Raw genomic sequence first — 11,242 nt, 5'->3', positions numbered from 1 at the left:
GGGGAGACCCGGGCGGGGGGGGGGGGGGGCCGGGCCCGGGGCGGCCCTAAGGGCGGGCGGCGGCGGCGGCGGGGGCGGCCATGGGCCGGGCCGGGCCGGAACCGGAAGCGGAAACGGGAGCGAGGCTGGGCGGGGAGGGGCGGGGCTTGTAGGCGCTGCTGGCCACGCCCCTTAAAGGGGCCGAGGAGCGGGGAGGGGGTGAGGGGGCGTCGGGTCGGTGCGTGTGTGCGTGTGTACGTGTGGGGGTATTTGAGGGAGGGAAACGGGCGTTCGCGAGGCGGCGTTAGGTCCGTGGGATCTGGGCACCTGCAGGGACACGGAGGGGGCGCTGCCCCCCACCCCCCGTTCTCCTTTAAGAGGAGGGTCAGGGCGGGGCTGGTCCCGCCCCCCCGCCAGCGCGACGGCCAATCAGCAGCCGTCGGGCGCGGCGGCGACTCTTTCCCATTGGCTGCGCCGAGGCATGGAGACAGCCCGGCCAGCCCTCCGGAGGGGGGCGGGGCCGGCGCCAGCGTATCTCTCCGATTGGCTGCTGTGCTGGCCAATCGGCGGCGGCCGGGGCGTTAACCCCTGAGTGCCCGGGCGAGGGTCACGTGGGCCGGCGGGGACACGGGGGCGCGGACACGCGTGGGGGGGGGGGGGGCACAGCGCGTCACGTGGTGCCAGACCCAGCGCTGGAGAGGGGTGGGGTCCCCGGTGCCACTCGGGTCCCGTCCCCGCGCCACGCCCGTGTCCCCCCCGTGCCACCCGGGTCCTGTTCCCGTCACGCGTGGGGTCCCCGGTGCCACTGGGGTCCTGTCCACGTCACGCGTGGGGTCCCTTGTGTCACCGGGTCCCCTCACCATGACACGTGTGATCCCCGGTGCCACCGGGGTCCCATCCCCGTGCCACGCCCATGTCCCCCCCCCGCCACCGGTGTCCCCTCCCCGTCACGCGTGGGGTCCCCGATGCCACCGGGGTCCCGTCCCACGCTCGAGTCCCCCCGTGCCACCGGCGCCCTGTCCCCGTGCCACGCCGCGTGTGCTGTCCGTGCAAATCCAGCCCGCGTGTGTGCGTGTGCGTGTGTGCGTGTGTGTGTGTGTGTCCCTCGTGTGTCCGTCCCACCCCCCCCGTGCCCCAGCGGAACCGGGGCTGACCCTGCCCCCGGCGTGGGAGGCCCCACCGGGGAGGCGCTTCCTCAGGAAACCCCCACTGGTGTCACCGCCACCGCCACACCACCGCCGGTGACACCAACACCGCCACACCGCCACCGGTGACACCGACACACCAACACTGGTGACACCGACACCGACACACCGCCTGCGTCCGCTGCCCGGGGTACGTGTGCCACGAGGGGCCTGCTCGCACGCTCGTGGGGCATGGAGGCGAGGAGGGGCACGCGGAGGGGCGTGCAAGCTCGCTGGGCGCGCACGGAGGGGTTTGCACGCTCGTGGGCATGGAGGTGCTCGCTGGGCGTGCACAGAGGGGTTTGCACGCCCGTGGGCATGGAGGTGCTCGCTGGGCATGCACGGAGGGGTTTGCACGCTCGTGGGCATGGAGGTGCTCGCCGGGCGTGCATGGAGGGGTTTGCACACTTGCAAACTGTGCACAGAGGGGTCTGCACACTCATGGGGCATAGGTGCTCGTGCGGGGGGCACGGAGGGGCGTGCAAGTTCTCTGGGCGTGCACAGAGGGGTTTGCACGCTCGTGGGCATGGAGGTGCTCATGCAGGGTGTGCATGGAGGGATTTGCACGCTCGCGGGCATGGAGGCGCTCATGAGTGGGTGTGCACGGAGGGGCGTGCAAGCTCACTGGGCGTGCGTGGAGGGGTTTGCATGCTCGTGGGCACGGAGGTGCTCGTGCAGGGTGCACGGAGGGACGTGCAAGCTCGCAGGCTGTGCACAGAGGGGTTTGCACGCTCATGAGCATGTAGGTGCTCGCTGGTTGTGCACGGAGGGGTTTGCACGCTCGTGGGCATGGAGGCGCTCATGAGTGGGTGTGCACAGAGGGGCGTGCAAGCCCGCAGGCTGCGCACAGGGAGGTTTGCACGCTCGGGGGGGGGGGGGAGAGGGGGTGCGGGCACTCATGGTGGTGCACGGGGTGAATTGCACGCTCACAGGGTTTGCACACCGGGTGTCCGGTGCCGTCCTGGGTCCTGGGTGGGGGTCAGGGTGCCACTGTGGGTTGTGGGTGGGGGTCAGGGTGCCACCCCAGCTCCCCGCTGCCCTTTGGGTGCCCCCCACCTGCCCATTGCCCCCCCCCCCCCCCCAGAACATGCCGCTGCTGAAGAAACCCCCCAAAGAGGAGGAGGAAGAGGAGGGCGACCCCTTCGCCGCGCACCCCGAGAGCCGCTACCGCCGCCGGGCCACCCTGGAGCGCCTGGTGGGGTTGGCACCCTTCGCCCGCGCCCGCCGGCCCCCCACCAAAGACGGGGGGTCCGGGGCGGGGGGCCGGGCGCGGCGGCGGTCGGAGGATTTCGGGTTGCTGCGGAGGCTGCCGGGGAGGAGGAAGGCCAGCGCGGAGGCGTTGGGGGAGAGGCCGGTGGTCCCCAAGCGCGGCTCGCTGCTGAGGCTGGCCTGGGGGGCGCGGGGACGGCGGGGGTCCGCGGGAGAGCGGCCGCCCGAGGAGGAGGAGGAGGAGGAAGGAGAGGGGCGACGCGACGGGGACGGCGGCGGGGGACGGCGGCCGGAGGGGCGCGGGAAGGACAGGGAGCCGCTGTCGGGTGAGGGGGGACGCGGGGCGCGGGGGGGTGTTGGGGTGTGGGAGGGGGGGATGTAGGGATGGGGATGGGGGACACGGGGTGACACGGGGGGACACGGGGATGGGGGACGTGGGGACACGGGGGGACACAGGGGGACACGGGGATGGGGGACGTGCGGGCGTTGGGGTGTGGGGACGTGGGGATGCGGCCATGGGGACAAGGAGATGGGGGACGTGGGGATGGGGGATGTGGGGATGGGGAGACACACGTGGGGACACACGCGGGGACACACGTGGGGACACACGCGGGGACACACGCGGGGGTGTGGGGGTGTGGGGACGCATGGCCAGAGCGGACACGGGGGGCCACAGGACGCAGGGCGTGAGGCCACGGGCGGACGCGGCACACGGAGGGACACCGGACCCACGGGGACGCGACGGGACAGCACCGCGTGCTGCGGGTGACCCCGCGTGCTGCCAGAGCACCCATGGGTGCCCCCCACACGCATTCCCCCAGTGCTGGAGATCCTGGAGCTGATCCAGCGGCGGGAGCTGGTGGCGGCCGACGAGCAGATCATCGCGCTGGAAGCGGAGTGCGCGGCGGCAGCGGCGGCGGCATCATCATTGGTGGCATCATCGGCACCCGTGGTCCCTGCGGGCGGGCGGCAGGCGCGGGACGTGGCGCTGCTTTACCGGGCGCTGCTGGCGCAGCTCTGGGCAGTGCTGGGCGAAGCCGTGCCCGCCGGGCGCCCGTACCCGCCGTTACGCTCCGTGATCCGCGTGCTGGAGCGGGAGGAAGAGGCCGACGCGCGTCACGCGCCGGGCACGCTGGGACGACCGCGCGGCTTGCGTCGGCGGTGGCGCGAGGCGGTGGGGCGGGCGGCGGGCGAGAGGTTGGCGCAGGCGGCGGCGGCGGGCGCGGGGCTGGGCGAACGGCTGACGGCGGTGGCGGCGAGGATGGTGGGGGACCTGGGGGTGGTGCGGCGCCACGTGGCGCCCACGTACCCCCCCGCGTACGACGCCTTCGGGGTCTACGCCCGCGGGTACCACCGGGCGCTGGCGCAGCAGCTGGGCGCCGTGGCGCAGAGACCCCTCGCCGTGCCCGACCTCTACCTGCTGCTCGACTGGCACAGCAACGCCTACCCCAGGTGAGACACCCCCCCGGCACCCATGGCACCCCCCGGCACCCATGGCACCCCCTGGCACCCAACAGCACCCCCCGGCACCCATGGCACGCCCTGGCACACAACGGCACTCACTAGCACCCATGGCACCCACCAGCACCCATGGCACCCCCTGGCACCCACTGGCACCCCCCGGCACCCAACGGCACCCACTGGTACCCACTGGCACCCACCAGCACCCAACGGCACCCACCAGCACCCACTGGCACCCATGGGAACCCACAGGAACCTGCAGCATCCATGGCACGCCAGGCACCCACTGCCACCCCCCCGACACGCTGGGCACCCCAGTGCCCCCCCCGTCACCCCCCCCGTCACCCCGTGCCACCCCCTGTGTCCCCCCCCAGGCACCCCGAGGGCCGTCCCTGGGCAGAGGTGGGTGCTGGGTGCCCCGCGCCAGCCCGGGCGGGTGCTGTGAGGTCCCTGTGCCCCCAGGGAGGTGCTGGGGCACCCCGAGGTGGGGGCCCTGCTGCAGGCGCAGGCGCTGGGACCCCCGCTGCCCCCCGAGACCCAGCGCAGCCTCGAGAGCTCCTGCATCGCCGCCGTCAAGGTACAGGCACCGCGGCGGCACCGGGGTGGGCACTGGGAGGGGAACCAGCGGGCACTGTGGTGGCACTGGGAGGGGAACTGGTGGGCGCTGTGGTGGCACCGGGAAGGGAACTGGGACAGGCACCAGGGTGGCACTGGGATGGGAACGAGATGGGCACTGGGATGGGGACATGGTGGGCACTGGGGTGCACTGGGATGGGAACTGATGGGCAGTGTGGTGGCACGGGGATGGGGACCAGGATGGGGACATGGTGGGCTCCAGGGTGGCACTGGGAGGGGAACTGGGATGGGAACCAGTGGGCAGTGTGGTGTCACTGGGACGGGCACTGGGACGGGCATGGGGATGGGAACTGGGATGAGGACCAGGGTGGGGACACAGTGGGCAGTGTGGTGTCACTGGGATGGGAACGAGATGGGCACCGGGATGGGCACTGGGATGGGGACATGGTGGGCACTGGGATGGGCACCGGGATGGGGACATGGTGGGCACTGGGGTGGCACTGGGATGGGAACTGGTGGGCAGTGTGGTGTCACTGGGATGGGAACGAGATGGGCACCGGGATGGGGACATGGTGGGCACTGGGATGGGCACCGGGATGGGGACATGGTGGGCACCATGGTGGCACTGGGATGGGGAGCAGGATGGGGACATGGTGGGCTCCAGGGTGGCACTGGGAGGGGAACTGGGATGGGAACCAGTGGGCAGTGTGGTGTCACTGGGATGGGAACGAGATGGGCACCGGGATGGGCACTGGGATGGGGACATGGTGGGCACTGGGATGGGCACCGGGATGGGGACATGGTGGGCACCATGGTGGCACTGGGATGGGACTGAGATGGGCACCAGGATGAGAACCAGGATAGGGACATGGTGGGCGCTGGGGTGGCACTGGGATGGGAACTGGTGGGCAGTGTGGTGGCACTGGGATGGGGAGCAGGATGGGGACATGGTGGGCTCCAGGGTGGCACTGGGATGGGGACCACGACGGTCCCGGGGACGGTCGCAGGGCTGGGGGCTGTCAGGGGACCCCACGCCCGCCGTCCCCGGTGTCCCCAGGCGAAGGTGGAGGTGGCGGTGGCGCAGGAGCTGCAGCTGAGCGAGGACACGTGGGCGGAGGAGGCCACCAGCCAGGAGCTGCAGGAGGGACTGGCCACCCGCGTCACCGCGGTACGGGCACCTGCACCCGTGGGACACCCCACACACGTCCCCTGGGATGACCCACAGCCCCAGAGGGGTGCTGGGGGGGCCGGGCACCCCACGGAGATGCCAGGGTGCTCCAGAGGGACATCGAGGTGCCCCAGAGGGACCCCAAGGTGCCCCAAGGGGATGGGGGGTGGCCGGTGTCCCCCCAGGGTGGTGGCGACGTCCCCAGGGGACGGCGGGCGGGTGGCCGTGCCCCCACCCCCAGCCGTGCCTGTGCCCACAGCTGCTGCGGGCGCACGTGGACCGAGCCCCCCAGATCACCCCCGAATTTGGCATGGAGATGGCGCACAGCCTCCTGGGCGTGCTGGTGGCCTTCCTGCACAGGTGGGCACGGGGGGACACGGGGGGACATGGGGGACACGGGGGGGGGACGGGGGACACGGGGACACGGGGGGACACGGGGACATGGGGGGACACGAGGGCACAGGGATGGGGGGGGCACGGGGACGTGGGCACCGTGGGGGGACAGGGCAGAGCTGGAACGGCCATGGGGGGAGTGTGGCACCTGGGTGCTGGGTCCCTGGGTGCTGGGTCCCTGGGTGCTGGGGTCCCTGGGTGCTGGGTCCCCTGGGTGCTGGATCCCCTGGGTGCTGGGGTCCCTGGGTGCTGGGTCCCTGGGTGCTGGGGTCCCTGGGTGCTGGGTCCCCTGGGTGCTGGGGTCCCTGGGTGCTGGGGTCCCTGGGTGCTGGGGTCTCCGGGGTGCTGGGTCCCTGGGTGCTGGGGTCCCTGGGTGCTGGGTCCCTGGGTGCTGGGTCCCCTGGGTGCTGGGGTCCCTGGGTGCTGGGTCCCCTGGGTGCTGGGGTCCCTGGGTGCTGGGTCCCTGGGTGCTGGGTCCCCTGGGTGCTGGGGTCCCTGGGTGCTGGGGTCCCTGGGTGCTGGGTCCCCTGGGTGCTGGGTCCCCTGGGTGCCAGCACAGGTGACCCGTGTGGGTGCCTTCAGTTTCCAGCGGAAGGTGGAGCAGTTCCTGGAGGCCCCCGGCGAAGCCACCCCACCTGACGGTGCCACCGGCCGGGCCATCGTCCTGGTCAACTGCTGCCCCCCCTTCAGGTGAGAGCACCCCGTCCCCGGGTCCCTGGGGTGCTCGGGGTGCTCAGGGTCCCCAGCAGCACCCGCTGACCTCCCCGTGGCAGGACCTTCACCGAGCACCTGGCGCAGTTTGGGCACCCGGAGAGCGAGGAGCCCCGGCGCCAGGCCCACGCTGCCCTGGACAAGGTGACCCGGCTCTGCAACCACGTCCTCACCCAGCGCCTCTTCGAGGACCTCAAGGTGCCCCCGCGGCACGGGGCGGCCTGGGGAGGGGGCACCAGGGTGCTGGGTAGGGTGCCCATGGGTTGGGTGCTGAGCCAGGCGAAGCCCTTGGGTGCAATGGTCATGGTGCCCATGGGTTGGGTGCTGCCCCAAGGTGACACCCGTGGGTGCAATGGTCATGGTGCCCATCGGTTGGGTGTTGAGCCAGGGTGCCACCCATAGGTGCAATGGTCATGGTGCCCATCGGTTGGGTGCTGATCAAGGTGACACCCATGGGTGCAATGGTCATGGTGCCCGTGGGTTGGGTGCTGATCAAGGTGACACCCATGGGTGCAATCATCATGGTGCCCATTGGTTGGGTGCTGATCAATGTGACACCCATGGGTGCAATGGTCATGGTGCCCGTGGGTTGGGTGCTGATCAAGGTGACACCCATGGGTGCAATCGTCATGGTGCCCATTGGTTGGGTGCTGATCAAGGTGACACCCGTGGGTGCAATGGTCATGGTGCCCATTGGTTGGGTGCTGATCAAGGTGACACCCATGGGTGCAGTGGTTGTGGTGCCCATCGGTTGGGTGCTGCCCCAAGGTGACACCCATGGGTGCAATAGTCATGGTGCCCATCAGCTGGGTGTTGACCCAACGTGACACCCATAGGTGCAATGGCCATGGTGCCCATCGGTTGGGTGCTGATCAAGGTGACACCCATAGGTGCAATGGTCATGGTGCCCATCGGCTAGGTGCTGACCCAAGGTGACACCCATGGGTGCAATGCTCCAGGGTGGTCTCCCACCCCCTGGGCACCACCCGAGGTGCCACCCGTGGGTGCCGAGTCACCCACCCACCCCACCTATGCCCCCCCCAGCCCTACTTCAACAAGCTGATGAAGCGCAAGTGGCTGACGAGCTCCGACGCCTTCGACACCATCGTGATGCTCATCACCAGCTTCACCCAGAAGCTGCGCCCGCTGCGCCCCGAACCCTACCAGGTGGGCGCCGGGTTCAACGCCGGCGAGGTCGCTGCCGTCACCGGCGGCTTCTCCTGACCCCTTGTGCCGTAGGTGCTGGTGAGCGAGGTGCACCGACGGGTGCTCATCGAGTACGTGCGGCCGCTGCTCCAGGTCCGCTTGGTCTGCACCTCGGCCAAGATGCGCGCGCGGGTGGCCGCCCGCCTCGGCGACGAAGCCCGCCAGCTCCGCGAGCTCTTCAACCGCTTGGTGAGACCCTTCCCCACCCTATGCCCAGCACCCTTGGGTGCTCCTCGGGGGTTTCTTCTGGGGGGGGGGGTGCCATGCTGAAGGTTCCCCCCGCGCCGGGAAGGATTCCGCCTCGCCGTGGTTGGATTCGGTGGTGCCGCGGTTGAGGGAGCTGCTGGTGCTGGAGGACACGGCGGCGCTGCAGATGGAGGTGGGCGTCCTGGTGAGGGACTTCCCCGACGTCCGGTGAGTCGGTGGCACCCGCGGAGGGTCACCGGGGTGGGGGGTGGCGGTGGGGTGACGCGGCCGGAGGACCGGGAGCGCGGCGAGGTGAAGCCACCGAGATGCCACCACCCTGTAGGGACGGGAGAAGGACGCGGTGTCCCCACGGGGACCCCGATGCGCGGTGACAGGACGTGGCGTCCGTCCTTCCCGGCGGCCCCCGCCCCGTTGCCGGTCCCTCCTGGCCGCCCGCCGGGAAGCCACCGCGGCCACGCGCCAAGTCCCCTCCCCGGCCCCGTGTCCCACGCGCGGGCCTGGCAGGATGCGGCCATGGCGGGGGCGGGGGAGTGATGGAAGTGGGACCAGTCCTGGCTGCCACTGGGACCAGTTAAACCTGGGGGCAGGGGGGTGTGTAACGCTGCACCCCAAAAGGTGGGTGGGGTGTGGCACCCCCAAATCTGGGGGCATCGATGCGTTACGGAGCTGGGGGCGTTGCTGCGCCCCGAAGCGGGGTGTGTTGCTGCACCCCAAATTGGGGTGCATGCCTGTCCCCAAAGTGGGGTGCATTGCTGCATCCCAAATCGGGGTGCATGTCCACCCCCAGACACGAGTGCACGCCTCTCCCCAAATCAGGGCGCATCACAGCACCCCAAATCTTGGTGCATTGCTACACCCCAAATCGGGGTGCACGCCTCTCCCCGAATCAGGGTGCATTGCTGCATCCCAAATCGGGGTGCATGCCCGTCCCCAGACACGGGTGCACGCCTCTCCCCGAATCCGGGAGCGTCGCCGCACCCCAGCGCCGGGCACGCGGCTGCACCCCAAAACCCGTCTGCGTGCCTCTCCCAGGGCCGCGGGGTGCGGCGCGGCGAGCGCCCCGTCCCCTGAGCGTCCCCGTGGGTCCCCGCAGGAGGAAGCACGTGGCGGCGGTGCTGGACGTGCGGGGTCTGCGGGGCCAGGCGGCGCGGCAGGAGATCCTGGGGGTGGTGCGGGACCTGGAGCAGAGCGACGCCGAGCCGGGGCTGCCGCGCCAACGTGCCTTCTTCTCCGAGCTGGCGGTGACCCGCGAGGTGCGATGTCTCCCCTTCCACCTCCCGCGCCTCGCGCGCCTCTCCCACCTGCGCCTGCGCCGCCCGCACCCCCGCCCGCGGCCCTGAGCGCCCGCCAGACCGGGGTGCGTGCCTCCCTTGGACGTGGGTGCAACGCTGCACCCCAAAATCGGGGTGCAACACTGCGCCCAAAATCGGGGTGCGTGCCTCCCTTGGACGTGGGTGCAACGCTGCACCCCAAAATCGGGGTGCACGCCTCCCTGGGACGTGGGTGCAATGCTGCACCCCAAAATCAGGGTGCAACACTGCGTTCCAAAATCGGGGTGCATGCCTCCCTTGGACGTGGGTGCAACGCTGCACCCCAAAATCGGGGTGCAACACTGCGCCCAAAATCGGGGTGCATGCCTCCCTGGCATGTGGGTGCAACGCTGCACCCAGAATTGGGGTGCGTGCCTCCCCTGGACATGGATGCAACACTGCACCCAAAATTGGGGTGCGTGCCTCCCTTGGACGTGGGTGCAATGCTGCAACCCAAATCTGGGTGCAATGTTGCATCCCAAAATCGGGGTGCATGCCTCCCTTGGACATGGGTGCAACGCTGCACCTGAAATCGGGGTGCATGCCTCCCCCGGAGCTGGGTGCAACGCTGCACCCGAAATGTGGGTGCCTACCCCCCCCAAGCGGGGTGCATCGCCCCGGCCGTGCTCGGAGCCCCCCAGGACCGTGTATAAACGGTGTCGATGCTGTAAATTAACGCCGGGGCCCGTCCTCGTCCTTCGCTCTCGCTCCAGGGCCACGGGGAGGGGGGGACATGGGGAGGGGGGGGGGACACGGGGCCACCCCGTGCACGGGGGCAGGGGACACGAGGCCTTCCTCGTGCGGGAGCGTGTTCCTCGTGCGAATCCGTGCAAGGCCCCGTCCCGCGGTGGCCACTCCGGGTGGCGGGTGGGGGGGGGGAGGAAGGAAAGGGCCGCCGGCCGGGAAGCCACCGCGGGGGGGGACAGGGGGACACGACGGCCCTTCCCGGCACGGGGCACGGCGCGGGGGGACACACACACACACCCCCCCACCCACCCCCACGTCCCTCGGGCCCGCCGCCACCCCCAGCGCGCCGGCACTGCTGCCACGAGTTCGTCGGGTCTCAGCGCGTCCTGGCCAAGGGGGGGGCTGGGGGGGGGGTGGTGTGTGCCCACCGTGTGTCGTGACTGCGTGTCCCCATCGTGTCCCCCACACCCCCCCCGTGTCAAAAATAGGCGAGTGCCGGATCCGGCCAGGAAGGAGCGAGGGCTAAAAATAAGTGGCCCCGGCGCGGCCGTGGCGGGAGCGGGGCCAGGGTCACCGTCCCCCGTGCCGTGGGAAGGGGACGGCGGCGGCGGGGGCGGAAGCGGCAGCGCCGGGCGGGGGCGGCGGGAAGGGACGGGGACACCGGGGCGGGCGGGGGGGGGCACACGGGACGCGCGCGCGGAGCAGAGGGGGGGCACGGGGATGGGGACGGGGGGACGGGGGTGTCACCGTACCCGTGGGGACATGGGACCACGCAGGGACACGGGAACACGCAGGGACACGTGGGGACGGGGGTGTCATCATGTCTGGGGACGGGGATGGGACCACACAGGGACACGTGGGGACATGGGACCACGCAGGGACACGGGACACAGGAACACGCAGGGACACGTGGGGACATGGGACCACGCAGAGACATGGGACACGGGAACACGCAGGGACACGTGGGGATGGATCCCATCTCGTAGGGACACGTGGGGACATGGGACCACGCAGGGACACGGGACACAGGAACACGCAGGGACACGTGGGGATGGATCCCATCTCACAGGGACACATGGGGACATGGGACCATGCAGGGACACGGGACACAGGAACACGCAGGGACACGTGGGAACAGGGATGTCACTGTG

The 11,242-nt window shown here is 70.9% G+C and overlaps 1 protein-coding gene across 1 annotated transcript; it reads left to right on the top strand.

Moving 5' to 3' along the window:
• Positions 1–1,188: 1,188 nt before the first annotated feature.
• On the top strand, positions 1,189–10,066 carry EXOC3L2 (exocyst complex component 3 like 2). The gene is made up of 12 exons (XM_054808129.1): positions 1,189–1,314; positions 2,248–2,698; positions 3,194–3,824; positions 4,296–4,410; positions 5,467–5,577; positions 5,837–5,937; positions 6,553–6,660; positions 6,744–6,879; positions 7,726–7,848; positions 7,921–8,076; positions 8,180–8,301; positions 9,188–10,066. Exons 2-12 carry the CDS (start codon positions 2,251–2,253, stop codon positions 9,432–9,434), a joined length of 2,298 nt encoding a protein of 765 aa, XP_054664104.1. The 5' UTR covers positions 1,189–1,314; positions 2,248–2,250; the 3' UTR covers positions 9,435–10,066.
• Positions 10,067–11,242: the final 1,176 nt, after the last annotated feature.

This window comes from Grus americana, chromosome 34 (assembly GCF_028858705.1).
Source record: "Grus americana isolate bGruAme1 chromosome 34, bGruAme1.mat, whole genome shotgun sequence".
NCBI classification, from domain to species: Eukaryota; Metazoa; Chordata; class Aves; order Gruiformes; family Gruidae; genus Grus; species Grus americana.
Note: the sequence above shows the minus strand (reverse complement) of the source record. Positions and strands in the feature narration are given on the sequence as shown.